The 19,146-nt window shown below is 33.5% G+C and overlaps 2 protein-coding genes and 1 pseudogene across 2 annotated transcripts; all 3 read left to right on the top strand.

Moving 5' to 3' along the window:
- The first annotated feature begins 1,130 nt into the window (after positions 1–1,130).
- LOC145071189 (GDSL esterase/lipase At5g03610-like) lies at positions 1,131–2,912 on the top strand. The gene is made up of 4 exons (XM_079018111.1): positions 1,131–1,511; positions 1,606–1,880; positions 2,085–2,391; positions 2,553–2,912. Exons 1-4 carry the CDS (start codon positions 1,250–1,252, stop codon positions 2,756–2,758), a joined length of 1,050 nt encoding a protein of 349 aa, XP_078874237.1. The 5' UTR covers positions 1,131–1,249; the 3' UTR covers positions 2,759–2,912.
- Positions 2,913–13,060: 10,148 nt separating this feature from the next.
- LOC145070754 (cytochrome P450 94C1 pseudogene) lies at positions 13,061–14,743 on the top strand (annotated as a pseudogene).
- Positions 14,744–17,843: 3,100 nt separating this feature from the next.
- On the top strand, positions 17,844–18,845 carry LOC145066762 (uncharacterized). Its single transcript, XM_079014035.1, has one exon. It carries the CDS (start codon positions 17,844–17,846, stop codon positions 18,843–18,845), a length of 1,002 nt encoding a protein of 333 aa, XP_078870161.1.
- The last annotated feature ends 301 nt before the right edge of the window (positions 18,846–19,146 follow it).

The following is a 19,146-nucleotide window of genomic DNA, read 5'->3' as shown; positions in this document are numbered from 1 at the left end:
TATCGAGTTAGGTAGAACAAAAATGATAGAAACACAATTGACAATTCAAACAAAAACCAATATGAAAATCTTGAAAATGAAAGCGGACGGCCTTAAAGGCGAAGATTTGGAGCTATTTCTCGTGATGAAGGAGTCCGTTCGAGTTCGAGGTAGGAATATGTGGTAGTTTTTTTAGTTAAGATTGGTAATTTTAGGATTTTTTTATTGTTATTTTTTTAATTAATGCAAATTTTTTAATGTTATTTTTATTTTTTTATTTTAATTAATGTAATTTGATATTTTAAATTAATGAAAACTATTATTTAAAAAATATATATATGATTTTTATGTATTTTTTTATTTAAATTTAATTAAAAAATAAGGTGGAGTGGTGTGTTTAGTGGTAGATATCCTATGGTTAGTGGTAGAGAGTGGTGATGATGTGACACCGACCACTATAATGGTTAATGGTGGATATAACGGATAACGTAAGAGTTAACGTCGTGCTCTAGTATTCGACATTATAACTTTTTTATCTAATGAAATGTTCAATTTGGATAATAAAATATTAATATTGTTTAATTTTTATTTGGTTCAAATGGTATAAAATATACTTTACATTTTATCATCAAAATGGTGTATAGGCATAGACTTGGAAATATGGATTGATGGGCTTCAGTGTTATCATGGTCTAGCTAAATTAAAAGACTTTGGAAATATGGATTGGTGGGCTTTAGTGCTATCATTGTCTAGCTAAATTAAAAGAGTTGGGGTCTTTGGTTAGGGGGGCAATATAAATAAGAATATCGTGCCAAAATTTGTGCATGAAATGTGTTTCTATACTAAAATGAATTGGTTGGAATAAGAGGTGGATATATAAATGGTCTACATTGCATCATGGTTGATGAAATAAGATACCCAGCACTGTACTCATGAATTCCATGAACGAATATATAATATCAGATTATGTTTATGCATTGAAACTTTTTTTGAAAAATTGTTTCCTATATAAGCTGTCCAAGGGAAATGCTAGAGACGAATAATTTATGCTTTACACATATCACAAGTTACAAACAGTTCATTCAATTTTGTTTACCAAATACCTTGAAAACAATAAATACCACTCCAACAGTCAATAGTCAACAACTACCACAACCACAACCAAATTCAAAACCAAAATCTTTCCTCTCTATATGATTATACATGATTTGTAGATTTTAGATTCGTAATCTCAAGATTCACTTGTATTCCATAAAAGTCACCATTTCCGATGAAAAAGCAAGCATTATTTATAGTTTTCTTTTTCCTCTTGAGCTCCATTTCGGATGCGAGATTTGTAGTTAGCAAATCGACGAAAGTGAGGAATCACAAGCGCCAGAAATTAAAGCTGTTTGTGTTCGGAGACTCATACGCAGACACTGGAAACTGGCCAAAATCATACGGCGGTGCATGGGGGAAACCGTATGGTATCACTTTTCCTGGTGCTCCCTCCGGCAGGTTTTCCGATGGCCGTGTACTCACTGATTACATTGGTGCGCCTGTCTTTACCCTTAACCTCTCTCATGAAACTTCCAATACATAACCATTATTTATATAAAATTATAGAGTATATTTTTTTAAATGCAGCTGCAATTTTGGGTACGAAGTCTCCAATAACATATCGAGGGTGGAAATCTGGTGAGAAAAAATCAATGAAATATGGGATGAATTTTGCATATGGAGGGACAGGTATCTTCAATACATTCGTGAATCAACCAAACATGACCACCCAAATCGATTACTTTCAACACCTTGTTCAACAAACACATCAAGATTTGCATATAAATTCATCAACCATTGCACTACTTTCTGTAGCAGGCAATGACTATGCTACCTACTTCACATCAAATCACACCCTCAAGGTCATTTTTCTTTTATAATCATACATATATCAACTACAAATTATGTTAAGTTTCCAAGTTTTAATCAGATTAAGTAACATAATATATATATATATATATATATATATATATATATATATATATATATATATATATATATATATATATATATATATATATATATATATATATATATATATATATATATATATGGTATAATTATAGGAGTTGCCAGGGTTAACGAAATCAATAATCAACCAACTAGTTTTGAATGCGAAACGCATTCATGAGTTGGGAGTTGAAAAGATAGTAATCACTACACTGCAACCACTCGGATGCTTGCCTCAGTTCACATCGTCTGAATCGTATCAGAACTGTAGCAACAATGCGAATTCTATAGCTAAGTTCCATAATCAACTGCTTATGGAAAGCGTGAAGAAGCTGAATAATGAGAGCGATGATCACAACACATCACCATTTGTGATCCTAGATGTCTACCAAGCTTTCTTGTCTGCTCTAAATTTATCCGCTGGTACACAAACTTAAATGCTTGCCATCGTTCATTTTACCTTTGATTTTCAAAAAAAAAAATGCATGAAAAACATCAATTAATCTTTATTAACTTAGTTGGCTAAGGATCAAATTACAATAGTAAAAGAGAAAGATATTGATATTGATATATTGTTTATATAGGGGGTTCAAAGTTACTAAGACCGTGTTGCCAAGGTGTCACTAAAGAATACTTATGTGGAAATGTCGAAAAGGATACGGGGATAATGAAATATAATGTTTGTGGAAACGTTAGCGACTCGTTTTTCTGGGATATGATACACCCTTCGCAGCAAGGGTGGCATACAGTTTCTTCAAATTTACGCTCTTCTCTTCTCCAACTTCTTTAAGTTTGGATTTCATATATGATGTTATAGATTTTGTAGCATGTAATCGTTGATTGTGAAGACTTGATATGGGTGTTTGTTGCGTAAGGGAATCCTCTCAATACATTGAATTCTATAGAGTTTAATGGATTGGTACACAACTTATTATTTTACTTTATCTTTTTTCCCCTTAGAAAACGTACTAAGTCCATAAAATTCAATAAAACATATTTAAAAAAAATCATTTTTTACAAAACCTAAACTACTACATATTTAAGAATAAAAAGTTTGTTTTCTCCATGATAATTTTAATATCTATTACTCTATATCTATTGAATTCTAGCTGGTGACAAAACTGACATCTTATAATAGTTGAGTTTAATCTATTGAATGTCAACTAGACATTTCATATTATTCAGTTATTTCATTAAACTATATATTGTTGTTGCTCTGCTATATACTTTACTTTTCTCATTCAAGGGTAATTAATTTTATAACTAACAACTAAGACATGCTAACTAATTAAAGATAAAGATAAACATCTATTTTTGAAGGGAAATTAAGTAAACTAAGTTACTGACAGTTATAAACGAGGTTTTCAAAGAAAATAACCATATTTTTTCAGTTTTTGAAAAAATAACTATTTTTTCCAAAATGCCTAATTCCGAAGTATTGTTCATCTTTTTTTTTAAGAAATTATTTTGCATTTTTCAGGATTTCGAATGCAACATTTCGTAACGTTTAATATCAATGTTTTTCAATAAAATATTTAATTTTATGCACTCATACTTTATATAGTTCATATTACTTTGTTTGTTAAATTAAGAAATAATTGATTTTTTTTCTTGAAATTCCGGAATTGTTTTTCGGATTTGTTCTTGAAATTCCGAAGTTTTTTTTTTCCCGAAATCCAAAATTTTAGTTCGGAATCCGAAATGCCATTATGAAGTTAGTCAAAAAAATGTTTTTTCTTGATCCGGAATGTCTCATTCCAGACAAAGTGGTATTTTTTGCAAAAAATAAAAAAAAATTGAATTATTTTTTTCAAATACACACTAAAAAGTGGTTAGATTACTTAATTTCCTTTTCTTTAAACATAATAGTACACAATGAAAACTAATGTAAATGGTGTCTCATTTACTACGTTTCATCATAGTTGATTATCTAACGTTGAGTATTTAATACTAGCATATAAGCAGTTTCGAAACTCATATTCAAATTCCAACCATCTTTTATTTATTTAAATCTTTTTAACTACAACTGAACATTTTCTTCTAAATCTTTGTTAATTATGGGCTAAAATATTATACTATAAGTAGATAGAGATGATTTTAGTTATTTTATAAGAGATAATTCTATAAGTAGATAGAGATAATACTATAATGTTACAATTTATCATACCAAAAGGCCCAAGCTTAAGCCCAAGTCCAATATGAAGCCCGCACCTTGATTGCAATGGTTGTGCCGTTGGTGCGGACTCTCGCAGTGGTCAAACATAGAGGTGCATAAAATGATTCCGGACTAGTCCTATGTCGGTCTCGAGATGGTTCGATCTTCGGTCTGTGTTTTTATCCGTCCTCGACTAGCTATTTTTTTTGTCTGGCCTTTTTTTGGACAACTTTTGAACCGATTTTGTTCTAATGTAGTAAACTCTTGCAATATTTTCATTTGTTTTATTATGTTCGGTTTCAATTTTTTTTTTCATTCCGTTTTGTTTTTTTGTTTTGATATTTTTTTGTTCGGATTCTTAACGGGTTGTGTTATAATAGATAGATTATAGGTATGAGTTAGTTAATTAATATACAATTTTTTATTTGATTTTTATTATCATTTCATGAAAATGGATCCACTATCATTCATTCCCATAATTTGTATTCGAATATCTTAAAGTTTATTTATTTGATTTTAGGGTTTTTGACATAAAAGTCTTTAAATTTGTTAAGTTTTGATGATTTTGTCATTTTACCTTCTACAACAGGTCACGATTGACTATATAGTAGATAACCACATCCACAATTTGCCATGCTGTCACTACTAGAAGCAACCACTCATGGGCGGACGCAAAATTTTATAGTAGGGGTTGCCCGGGAAAATCAGGGGTTACACAATAGTAGAAAAAATAAAAATTTCGAAAATTTTCCACTGCGGCCGAAAAATTCAGGGGTTTCCGGTGCCATTATAGACCCCTAGGTCTGCCCCTGCAACCACCACCACTATTTGCCGCACTCACCATCATACTCTGAAAATCATCAAAACACACACAAACTTGGAAATCGCCACCACCACCGCTATCACCATTTGAAATAAAGAACATAACAAAGATGGCAGTGACAACATCACCACCACCACCATCTGAAATTAAAACACATATTAGAGGCGGCGGAGGCTAGAAGTGGTAGTGTCAACGCGAACGATTAGGGTTTACGGCGTAGATGATGTTGGCGGCGACAGCTAGAGGTGGCGGCTAGGGTTTACGGTAGCAACTGAAAGTGGTAGTGGTAGGGGTTATGGTGAAATCGAAAGAGAGAGAGAGAGAGAGAGAGAGAGAGAGAGAGAGAGATAAAAGGGTTTTTGGTTTTCTGGCGGAGAGAAGAAGGTGGAGTATGTAGCTTCGGTGGTCGGAAGACAATGATGGTTGGTGGGGTTTGATGATGGTTCCAGCGAAGTGTGCAGATCCGAAAATGACGACGGTTTGTTATGGCTCGATGACGGATTACGGCTGCACAAGTAGGTAATCGGCAAAGGGGTAATAGTTGCTTCTTGTAGTGGTGGTGGTGACGTGTTGGAGAAGGTAAAAAATGGTTGAAGGGTGAATTTAAACAAATCATCACAAATATTAGTTATTAACGCACCAAAAATCATTGCAGAGACAAAACCGTCAAAACTTGACAAACTTAAGGACTTTTATGTCAAAAGCCATTGATTTTATAATAAATGATAACTAATAGCTAAAATAAAGAAAGAACCGTTGTGAAGCCTAGTATACATAACTATAAAACATAACATTCACTTTTGCAATTACAATGAAGAATTAAGATATACAAACGAAACCTTTCGCACAAAGACTTAAACACAACACTTAAGAACTGCGAGACCTAACAATCTCCTTCTTTGTGTTGATTCACGAAAGAAGTCTTTACTTTACCTCTTCAAAAACTTGTGGAGCAAAATTTAGAATCACCATTCCTGCTGTAATCCGCCACCTCAACATCTCAAACACCTTTTTGATCTCACTCTTCAGATTTATCATATGGAGCTCATCTTTTGTAAGAATCACATTGAGTGTCACAGTCTTGAAACAATGTTTATCTTGTAAGTACATCATACAATTTTTCATTAGATCATTAAACTTTGCTTTGTAAACAAAACCCCATGGATCTTGTTGAATTAGTCCATCTCTCATCTCATTAATGCCATTTGGTTGATCACAAAAAACAACAAAAGTCTTTTTCTTTAAAAAATCTGCCATCTCCACATTCATCTTACACAAATCCATAGAAGTAAAACCTGATCATATTCTTTAAGTGTAGAAGCTGATTCATATACTTTGACTTATATTTAGAAAGAATTGAATACAATACGAACATGTCATATGGATTCATTTGTGGTAGATCAGCAAAAGAAAACAAATCTTTGTTTTCACTCCCCTTAACACTTTGAATTTGTGATTCACAAACTCATCATCCAATACATTTTCAGCTTCAAACTCGCATACAACTAATATCTTATTCAAACTCCAAACCTTGTATTAAGGTCTAGATTATGATGCATAAAACTCAAAACATTTTCTGTTTATTGCACTATTGTTCACAACAACACCATATGTGTCCTGAAAGCATCTAAATAGAAAAGCCTTACTTTTCAGGGGGGGGGGGGGGGGGGGGGAATCTACCTTGTTATCAATAGCAAAGGAAGATCTTGGATTAAGCCAATATTTTTAAACATTCTTTATCGCTTCACCTATCGTACGTTCAACTGTCCATTTTGGCCAATGAGCATTGCGAGTTAACTACACAACTTCTTTTTCTCTTTTCTCGACTTCCTTTTGATTCAATTCAATATGTAATTGTTTCAATCTTTTAACCTCCTCATCATTCTTCCTTTTTGCTTATTCATTATTAGGATCAGCTTCTGATGGAGTAAAGCTTGTAAGAGTAGAACTTGACCTTGAAGGTTTGGACAAAACAACACCCTCTAATCTCTTCTTCAGCTTCTGATAACTAAAGGCAATATTCTTAACTGAAAATGCGAACCTTTCTCCCCTTTGTTGCGAAGTATCACGATACTTACAACACCAGAACTAGGTAACTACGAAAACAGGAGTTGAAATTTCTGATCAATCATTTGTGACATATACTCTACATGCAAATCATCTTTCTCCTCAACTATCCTCACCAATCACCGATTAATCTCAAAATTGAGACCTTTCACAAGCGATAATTCATCATCCTTTTTCACTTGCTCAGATTTCAAAATAAGATACTTCTTGCTTCATAGAATTAATTTTTATATCCTTCCTTTGGATCTCATCAGATAAGTGAACTTTAATATCATAATGTTTAACCAAATAATTGATAGAATTAGTAAAACTTGAATTTTTCACATTCGTCATCAACGTCTTCAGATCTTTCACTTCTTGAAGAGATGTCTCCATCTTCATAACATTATCTTTTTCAACCTTCTCATTTTCTTCAAACAAATTTTTACTCTTCTAAAAAAGAGTTTTATTGTTGCTTCGTGAACCAAGATCATATTCTGAAAGTTGCTTGAATAAAAAGCTTCTCCATGGCTAACAATCATATTAAGCTTACGGTTCAAAGCCTTATAGTCCTTCCCTGTCATATACTGATTCATAGTCTCTTTATCTGATTCACTCACTCTCATCATCAAAAAGTGAAGGAGCCAATTCAGGTTCAACAATTTCAACAACAATATTCTCAACATCACCCATACAATCATCATTATCAATAACAATAATATCATCATCAAGATTCTTTACACCACCCGACTGACTATCAATGTTCTGAACAATGTGGAAACATCTAGAATTGGAGTTGGAGTCTCAGTCGTAGTGGTTAAAGGTTTGGAAGTTGGAGTAGTAGCCGTGGGTGTAGGATTTGGAATGGTATGTTGTGGTTACAGTGGTGTTTGGTAGGTTTGTTGATTCTGTCATGATTGGAGTAGATTGTGGTAAGGAAGTTATAGTCGGTTGAGTGATAATTGGTTGGGTTTGAATAGGTTTAGGGGTAGGAATTGTTTGATAAGATGAAATAGGTGGAGTCATAGTTGGTAGAGTTGGAATTGTTTGAACAACATGGGATTACGATTGGGGTAGATTAATGATTGGTTGATTTAGAACATTTTGGTAAATCTCAGTCTCTGTGGGAGTTGCAATTAGAGTAGTAGTAGGAATAGAAACTGATAATACATGAGGCTGTGAAGTATTGAGATTTGCAGATGGATTTGGTATCGTAACTATTATTGTTGGAGTAGTGGTCTTGGGAATTTCTGATAACCTCGGAGTACCTTCGCAAGCATTCCCTATGGAATGTTACCAATATAATAAAGATTGGTATCTGAAGTGAATACGAAATTTGCAACATTCAATTTCTGAATCTCAACCATACGAGACATTTATGGCACTTTGTAATGGTCTCTAGCATGCTTGACTACTATTGACCAAAACCTAGCACACAATATTTTGGAATCCTTTGTCGATGAAGATGGACTATGAAAAAATTGTGCCCACAATACTTGACCTAAGTTAATTTTATCATCTGTATAAATACCATACATCAAAGTGTGAAATTACTTTCTCGCATTATCATATCCATACGTCATTTCTGAAAAACATTTAAAGAAAATCGTAAACACTGCATTCCAAAAAGCTATCAAGCACAATTTCTTAAATCTGGACAGTTAAATAAGAACTAGATAATAGCCCATCCGATGTAATACCTTGAGCATATTTGCCTACAAGACATGGTCAGGATTGGAATAACCCTCACCAACAGGTAATCCCAAAAGCTTGCAGAAACTTGCCTTTAAGATTGCAGTCTTCTTTACTTGAATTTCAAAGCTCATCACATATGTCGATTTGTTATAACTGGCAATGGAGTAAGCCAAAATCAACGCCGATAAAGGAACTTCCTCATAGTAAACAAGATCCTTTCTCAGGACTGAATGATTAAGACACACAATCAAGTGTTGAACAACTTTAGGGTATTTGGAGAAATTAAGATCAACGATTAAGTTCTGATTCAGCTTGACAACTAGAGTGATGGTTGATACAGACTGGTCCATGATAATAACATGATCAGTTGATGTTGCCATTAATGATTGCAGATGGCAGAGCACAAGAACACTCGTAGAATCAAAGGATTTTATGTGTATTGTTTGATCGTATAAATATGTGAATGGGAATAGAATTGGGTATTTATATGAAAAGTGGAATGTAAACGGTTCAAATATGAATTCGAAAAGCCCAGAATAAACAGAGAGAAAAACCGCCAAAATATGCAGTAAACGCCCTTCTAATCCCACGTTTGTATAACCATCTTGAAACACGCGGTCATCATCACGTTTTGAATGGCCTAATCACTTCCTTCCAGCTCATCATTCTTGTAACAAAAATAAAACAACAATTGTCTCCTGGTACTTTTGTAACGACCCATTCACAGCTTTAAACAAAGTATGATCATCAGAATAATGATCACTATCACATTAAGAACACCTTCATAGTGAAATACACTTTCACAACATGACTGGTTTTCGTAACGTGAACTAGGGTAAGGTTTTTGGTGTTTCCAAACAACCATGTTAATAATGATTGGAATCATAACACTGAGTTTGTAACACCCACAAATTCGGGTTAGTCAATTTAAAGATAATAAACGTTAAAAATGACCTTTTGATATAATATTATTTAGAATAAATAATCTCAACCAAAGTATAGTATATGTCACAAGGATTCCGTACATATAAAAAATGCTAAAATCCGACTTATAACGAAGAAGTTATGACCCGTTGAAGTTTCACAATTAAACCAACACGACTTCGTGTATCGTAAAAAGTAAATTTTTGATAAAATACTTTTTAGCCTTAGCAACCTAAATGAAACTCGGAGGTTTGAGAATTCTTAATGGATCATTTTAATTCACACTGACATATGTGAACTTGAATCTCACAGTTCTATTGTTGAACTTAGGAATCATGGATAGAATATTAGAAATGAAGATAGTTTAATGCTCAAATTAAGTTTAAGATTTTATGGGTAACTATTAAGACAAGCAGTTTCAACCTAGGTGAACCTATTAAGTCAAATGAAGCTTATGGATTTGGAGAAGAGTTGTAACACCCAAATTTATGATATGTACTTTAATTGCTTAAGTATTTGGTTTTTGAGAATTTGGGATTTTGTGTTGGGTGCGGCGTGTTGATTTTGGGGTATGGTGCGCTTGCTACGTGGCAGGTGTGACACGACTTTAAATATGCGCGACATGCTCTTGCTAATAGGCCAAATCGCAGGCCTTAGGATTTGAGCCCTATTTAAGGGCACTAATCCGTAGGGTTTTGTTATTTTCTCAGCCCCTATCTCCAGGGAACATTCCTTTGCAACCATAGCACCCATCTAATGTGTTCTTGAGCTTCTTTATCATTTTTGTGAAGCTTGGAGGTGAATAAAGATTCTCCTCAATGCAAGGGAGATTGTTCTAGCTTAGATCCAACTTCTTCATCATATATTTGGATCATTACAAGTAAAAAATTGCTACCTTGATACTTTCTTCATTAGAACTAAAATTTAAGTGCATTTTGGTCCCTTTTAGCCTATTTACATGGCGTTCTTAGAGTTTAAAGAACTATAGAATATTATGGTTGTATTCTTATGAATGTTTTTGATTAGGAAAGATTTAGGTTTAAGCACTTCCATTGTGTAATGCTTGAGTAATGGTCATTTTAGAGTAGGGTTAGAGTTTAGAGAAGTTTGAGCCGTGAAGATGGATAAAGTTGGAAACTTTAACTATCAAGACACCGAGGAGTTTTAGATCTGATATTTGTAGATTTTGACTTTTAGGATTAAGTGCTTAATAGACAGAGGTTGTTAATCCATACAACATGGCGCACATATTAATTGTCGGACGTGCTTCTTGAGATTTCTCGACTATTTTGTCATGTAGTGCGAAGCAGAGATCCTAGTCTTGGTCACAACATGTCTGCAGTTAACTTTGGTTGTTGACTTTTTGACCAAAATAGTTTTTAGTTAAACTTAGAAGGTTTACGCTGTAGACTGATGTTTGACCTCTTATTGGTATCTTGGTGGTTTGTAAGATAGATTCCTGTGAGTGTGCACGTGTAGTTGTGATTCTTCAATTTTTAGTTCAGGTGAGTTATATTACGATAGTATGTGTTACATTATATATCCTTTGCATGATATGATATAGTTGTACTATAGTATATTGATTATACAAGTACGGTAACATAGTCTATTGTATGTTGATTGCTTAACGATATAATATGTTGATATGTATGTTTGAGGAGTTGATGATGGATCAAAACTAGAACCTAGAGCCTAGCATACTCGTGTCGATTACAAGACATGTACTAGAGCCGTTACTCGATGTTGATGACTAGACATGCACCAGAGTTGTTAGCTGATGTTTAATAAGGTGGATCGGCAATATAGTTGAGAGCCTTTGTTTGTATGCATTGTATATGTATTACAGTATGTGGTATTTTAGGGAATTCATTAAGCTTTGTGCTTATAGTTGTTGATTAAATATATCCATGTAGTTCCTCTGATTGTGGGAAGACTCCAACTTGATTGTATCGTACACGCATTGCAGTGGACTATGCTTTTAGACTTTCGATGTTTATGATGATTATGTTACATTATTTTTCATGACTAAGTTTTGTGGTTTTAAACAATTTGGTATTCTATATTTTATGAAAAAAAATGTTGTTTATTTATGTTTTAAAAGAAATTTTTTGTATGAAATTTGGGACATTATATAACACCTTCGTCAATCACACTTTGGATGACTTTACATAATTAGTCACTAACTTCTAAATGCTGTAATTTCAACATTTTTTCTTCTTATTCTTTTTATTATTTATTTAATCATTTAAGTATTGATTTATTTTCCTAATTAATTAAACACAAAAATCTAGCCATAAGTTTGAGATGTTACATAAAATTACCCATATAAAGGATATTTCATAACATTTAGAAGGGCATAATGGAAGGATGCACCCTACCAAGGAGATTGTGTTTCAACATCTCAATTATGTCTTTGTTGTTTGAAGAGTAGATGGATAGTCTCATATTAAGGAGAGATGAAAAACAGTTTGAAGAGTGTTAGCAGGAACTCCTAATTAAGGTCACATAACAATACGATCTAGTACTATCCAAAGGAATATGCACCCAAGGAGACAAGACGTAACTATGGTTAGGGCTATGAGTCGTAGATTTCAAGCTAATGCTTATTTGTTCTTTTATCTCGAACTTAAGAATACATAAATATAGACTTTATGGTCTAATCTTGATAAAACAATGATTCGTTTCCAAATATTTCTTGGTTCCCCACCTTGATGAACACGACAAAACTAAACCTATACTCGTTCTTTTATTAACTTTCTTGGAGACAAAGACATCAACGACCTTACTATATATTTCTAATGTTTTCCATAGAACCTTTGCTTCCCAAATCACAAATTTAAAGAAATAATAAGTAGTAGCGAATTGGTTTAGGGGCTTGTTCAGCAACGATTTATGATAGCTTAAATTTACAAGCCTTTAAGAAAAAGTTCCAATAAATGAAAAAGCTTCTGGATTACAACCATAAATCTTTAAGTTTTAAAAAAAAACTTTAAATCCAAAAGCTACTATTATTTATAACCAATTTACTAGAATACCTTTGTATTTCACTTTTATTTTTTTATACAAATATCATGTAATGTATGTATTTCAATAATTTGTTATACATTAAAAAATTATAGTTTCCAACTAATTTTACTAAAACGTTTTAAATCTTCTACTGTCGTAAACGAGACCTAGACACAAAACTGTAATCAATGAAAACAACATTGACGGTGAATAGTTTTGACTTTTGATAAGTTAAAAAAGGGCATTTTAGGATAAATCATATGTTTGGTGGAGATCAACTGAAAAGTTGAATGAAGTTGTTATTTCCACGATACTGTAGGGACTCTCTCTCTCTCTCTCTCTCTCTCTCTCTCTCTCTCTCTCTCTCTCTCTCTCTCTCTCTCTCTCTCTCTCTCTCTCTCTCTCTCTCTCTCTCTCTCTCTCTCTCTCTCTCTCTCTCTCTCTCTCTCTCTCCACAATAAAATATAGAGCGAAAACTTATGATCTCCCTTGCACAACGCACAATTAATGGAGTCACTATTGACATTTCCTGCACTAGCTCTCTCAACTCTCTTGTTCCTAGTCTTTTTAAAAAGGCAACTTTACTGCACATGTGATGTCTGCCATTGCTACCTCAAATCTCAATGGTCAACAAACTATAACAATCTATGCGATTGGTACACTCATCTTCTCCAAAAGTCCCCATCTCAAACAATCCGTATTCATGTGCTACGTAACACCATCACTGCTAACCCTACCAACGTTGAACACATTCTCAAAACCAAGTTCCATAATTACCCAAAAGGGAAACAGTTCTCCATGATTCTTAGCGATCTTCTTGGCAACGGCATATTTAATGTCGATGGTGATTCATGGTTATTTCAGAGAAAGATGGCAAGTTTGGAGCTCGGAAATGTGTCGAGTGCCTTCGCGAATGTCTGTTACCACGTTCAAAGTCGACTTCTCCCGTTTCTATCTTCGGCTACTAGAGAAAGAGATGGAGGTTTAGTGGATCTACAATCTGTCTTTAGACAATTTTCATTTGAATATATTTGTAGATTTTCTTTGGGTTTAGATCTAAATTCACCCGAACTACCTTTTCATATTTCTCAATTCTCTGATTCGTTTGATCTAGCCACAACATTGTCGGCTAAGAGAGCTTTGTCTGCTTCTCCACTGATATGGAAGGCGAATAGGATATTGAATATGGGATCGGAGAGAAAGCTCAAAGAAGCAGTTCAAAATGTTAACTTTCTTATAGAGCAAGTCATTCATCAAAAAAAGAAAGTTGGGTTTACAAAGAACCAGGACCTTTTATCAAGATTCATGGTGGTATCCGACGACCACACCTTTCTTAGAGATGTGATCATAAACTTCGTTCTTGCAGGACGAGATACAGTTGCCTCAGCCTTAACAAGTTTCTTTTGGCTAATCTTAAACCACCCAGAAGTCGAGTCCAAAATAAGGCTCGAACTTGATCAACTGATGAATGAGAAACAAGAATTTGCAACGTTCGAACAAGTGAAAAAACTGGACTATCTTCACGCTGCAATATACGAAAGCATGCGACTCTACCCCCCGATTCAGTTTGACTCCAAATTCGCAGTTGAAGACGATAAATTACCCGATGGAACCCTGGTTAAAAAGGGAACGAGGGTCACATTCCATCCATATGCAATGGCTCGGATGGAAACCATATGGGGCAAGGATTGCAAGGAGTTTAAACCGGAAAGGTGGTTGAAGGGTGGGATCTTCAATCAAGAAAGTCCATTTAAGTACCCAGTTTTTCAAGCCGGGTTAAGGGCTTGTTTGGGGAAGGAAATGGCATTGATGGAAATGAAAACGGTGGTACTATGTTTGTTACCCCGGTTTAGCTTTAGACTTGTAAACTCGGATGGTGAGCTTCAGTTTGAACCGGCGTTAACGGCCACTGTGAAGAATGGGCTTCCAGTCATTGTTAGCGAGAGAAGTCATGTTGCAGGTCATTGATTTTTCTTTCTTCAAAATATATAATCCATCTTTTATAATCCAGAGAGTATTATCTCGATTTTCATCTTTTATATATATATGTATAAGCATTTGTATTGTATTTTCACGCTTAATAAATATATATAATTGTATCAAAGTTCTGCTTACACATACTTCTACACATATTGAGCAACTTGTCATGCATGTCCTATTATTATGACCATCTTTTAAGATAAAGAAACAATATATATTAATACGATGATCTAGAATGGAAGCCAAATTGCATGCAACGTACATTTAATTAGCATATAATGGTACAGAAAAATTATTTAATAATAGCAAAGTAATAAGTGAAACAACAAATTTGGGCCGATGATTAATTAGGTGCAACCGCCATAGGCCACTTGCCATGAGTATGACGTAAGAGTTGTCGAGATATTTATCTGGACTATCCGTGGGTTTCATACCTTCTAATTAAGGTTCGAAAGTACTTATATTTGAAGTTGAACAAGTTTCTACTATATGCTCCAATTAATACATGTGTCGACTGCTTATTAAATTGCTTATTAAATATATATGCTCCAAGTCAAATAACACAAATCTATATATTTGAGTAGGATTTACATGGAACAATGTTAAGTTTAGGACCACATGTGTTGCATCACGTGAAGTAAAAAAGGAACGACATGCATATCATGTGACTTGCCGTTTTTGGCCACATGAAATTTTTAGCAAATTAACGTATGGTGAACAATGGAACACATGAACTGTTGGTGGTTGTCCTGTCGTTGTGGTCACATGTTACTATAACGGGGCCCTTTACATGGACGAACGTTCCTTGTTATTAAGAGGCTGGAAAGTTGATAATCAATGTGACATTAATTATCAATGGGATATAGAAAAGGTATTGCAGTAATTGCACTCTAAACTAAAAGTTATTTCGTCCCCACATGTGTTTGATATCAATCTTTTTGTGTGTTCAATGAAAAGCTTTGTAAAGAGTAAATGAAATCATTTTAATAAATGTTTGTTAATTTTTTTTATCATCAAATCTAATCTACCTAAACTAGCACTACAAGAAATCAAAACATTAGCAGCGACGCCTTTAGCGGCGACACATAGCAATAGCGGCGACACGTAAATGACGCGTTACGTGTCGCCGCTATTGCTATGCGTCGCCGCTAAAGGCGTCGCCGCTAATGTGTTGATTTAGCGATCCGCGTCGTTTTCACCCCATCCGTCCGATTTTATTTTGATCTAACGACTGTAAAGGATAGCGGAAACGCGCGTTACCTTTTCCCTCCACATGTCGCCGCTAATGCCCTTTTGTCGCCGCTGTTGCCCTAACGTCGCCGCTAAAACCTGTCGCCGCTAATACTAAACGCAGATTACCCCTTCACAGGTTCCCTTTCTGCCATTTTCTTCTCTACTTCCAATTCTCTCGTTTTCCTCTTCTTCTTTCTGCAATATCACGCTTTTTTGACAAGTTTGTGGAGTTGGAATTGCTTCTTGGACCGGTGCTTGCCCCTCCTTCCCCCAAGACAGCCATAAACCGGTGATATTTTTGCAAATTCCGAAATTGCCCCTCCTTCCCCAAGGTCGAATTTCTCATCTTTTTCTATGATTTTTCTGTTTTTGTGTTAATTAAGATGATAAAATGTGAGCATTTTTCAATTATATTGAGTGATTATGTTTGTATTTTGAGATATGAAGTGGTTAATTATGCATTTTATTGGATAATTTTGTTTGATTGTATATATTTTGTTGGAATATTTTGTTGGTTTGTGTGTGTTTTTTTTTTCAGATTTGTAGGAATTTAATTATGCATTTTGTGTATATTTTGATATTTATGTTTAGATTAGATTGATGTATAAAAAAATGACATGAATATATACATTTGTTGGATTGAAATTTATGTTTATACCACATTGCCTTAAAATGAAAGTTAGATGTTTATATTTGTATGAAATTGGATGAAATTGGAATATGCAAATTAGATGTATACATTTGACTTAAGTGTATGAAATTGGAATATGCAAATTGGATTAAATTGGAATATGCAAATTGTATGAAATTGGATATATACATTTGGCTTAATTGTATGAAATTGGATGAAATTGAAATATGCAAATTGGATGTATACATTTGGCTTAATTAGGTTATTAATAGCAACTTACTTCTAGTAATGTATTGTATATGGTTTCAAAGTGTTTAATTTATTAGTGACTTAATGTTTGGCCAACTTAATAGCAACATACTTTTAGTGACTTAATGTTGGTCATTACAACTTTAGCTTTAATTATATTAATTATAAAACTAACTTAATAGCAACGTACTTCTTGTAATTTTAATTTAAATAGAATAAAATTAAATTAATTAAAAAAAAAACAATAAAAAATAATAAATTAATTGTAAAATCAACTTAAAGTAGTTTTAAAATCAAGTTAATGTTAATATTAAAATAAAATAAAATTAGTTTAATAAATAAATTAAACTAATAACAAAAAAAAATATTAAATTAATTATAAAATCTAATTAATTTACGTTTATAATCAAATTAAGTTACCTTTGTAAAATCAAATTATATTAATTATAAAACTAACTTAATAGCAACGTACTTCTTGTAATTTTAATTTAAATAGAATAAAATTAAATTAATTTAAAAAAAACATTAAAAAATAATAAATTAATTGTAAAATCAACTTAAAGTAGTTTTAAAATCAAGTTAATGTTAATATTAAAATAAAATAAAATTAGTTTAATAAATAAATTAAACTAATAACAAAAAAAAATATTAAATTAATTATAAAATCTAATTAATTTACGTTTATAATCAAATTAAGTTACCTTTGTAAAATCAAATTATATTAATTATAAAACTAACTTAATAGCAACGTACTTCTTGTAATTTTAATTTAAATAGAATAAAATTAAATTAATTTAAAAAAAACATTAAAAAATAATAAATTAATTGAAAAATCAACTTAAAGTAGTTTTAAAATGAAGTTAATGTTAATATTAAAATAAAATAAAATTAGTTTAATAAATAAATTAAACTAATAACAAAAAAAAATATTAAATTAATTATAAAATCTAATTAATTTACGTTTATAATCAAATTAAGTTACCTTTATAAAATCAAATCAAATTACTTTTAGAATCAACTTAGGTTATCCCGTGTTAGAATACTTTTTGAATCGTCAACTTTATGAATACTCTACTTGATTTTTGTTTCCCATAAAGTAAACCTTAAACACTAAATTATGTTTCAGTTGCATCATGTCTATTGATAAAAGCTGGACTACTAATCCACATCGTCAATCTCCCGAGTTCCAGCTAGGGCTCGACACTTTTGTCGAGAGATCCATGTTACACCTAGATTGTAAAGGTGAAACTAGATGTCCGTGTGAGAAATGTGATAATCGTTACTTCATGAATCCGAAAGCAATGAGACGTCATGTTCGTATATATGGTTTCAGTCAATCATACAAAACATGGATATATCACGGTGAACCTTTAATCCCTCCAGTTGTAGATGTCGTATCGCCAAGCAACGAGATGGCTGATGTTATTGACGATGTTATGTGGGAGTCGAGAGAAAATGATATAAACCTCGATGAAGGAACCTCGAATACAGGGGGTAGTGGTGTCGATGATGATTTTGAAGAGTTGTTAGAGGCAGTCGAAACCAAGTTATATCCTGGTTGTTCGTTTTCATTCCTTGATTTTTTAGCAAAGCTGATGCATATGAAGGTCAACAACAAATGGACTGATAGTTCATTTGATCAACTCCTTGAGTTGTTGAATTCGACATTTCCATCGGGCAACAAGGTTCCCCGTTCATATTATTTAGCAAAAAAGAAACTGAAGAAGTTAGGTTTGGGGTACGAGTCAATTCATGTGTGCAAAAACGATTGTTTTCTCTTCTGGAAGGAACACAAGTCATTGCAAGTTTGTCCCGTTTGTAAAGAGAGTCGGTGGATTGATAAAAACACCAAGGGCAAGAAAGTGGCTCATAAGGTGTTACGGTACTTTCCAGTGGCCCCTAGACTACGCCGTTTGTATTGTTCACGATACACTTCCAAAAATATGATATGGCATAGTACTGGGAGATCAGAAGATGGTGTGATGCGTCATCCCGTTGATGGAGAGTCTTGGCAAAAATTTGATGTAGATTTCCCTGCCTTCTCGAGTGAACCTCGCAACGTACGACTAGGGCTGGCAGCTGATGGCTTTAATCCATTTGGTAACATGTGTAATCCACACAGTAATGTGAAATAAATAAACAAAAAAAAAATCAAAAGAGCATTAGCAGCGACGGCTTTTGTGGCGACGGCGTCCTATTAGCGGCGACAACATATTAGCGGCGACGGGCAGCATTAGCGACAACGGAAGTATTAGCGGCGACAACATGTATTTGCGGCGACATTGAGCGTATTAGCGACGAAACAATACCGGCGACGTATTTGCAGCGACATGTCGCTGCTAAAGGTATTATCGGCGACACGGCTAGCCTTTAGCGGCGACGCGTGTCGCCGCTATTGCCCAATCTTTTTGTAGTGTAGTATTTAATTCCATTTAT

The sequence above is a fragment of the Lactuca serriola genome, chromosome 8, assembly GCF_051521515.1.
Source record: "Lactuca serriola cultivar US96UC23 chromosome 8, Lser_US96UC23_V15, whole genome shotgun sequence".
NCBI classification, from domain to species: Eukaryota; Viridiplantae; Streptophyta; class Magnoliopsida; order Asterales; family Asteraceae; genus Lactuca; species Lactuca serriola.
Note: the sequence above shows the minus strand (reverse complement) of the source record. Positions and strands in the feature narration are given on the sequence as shown.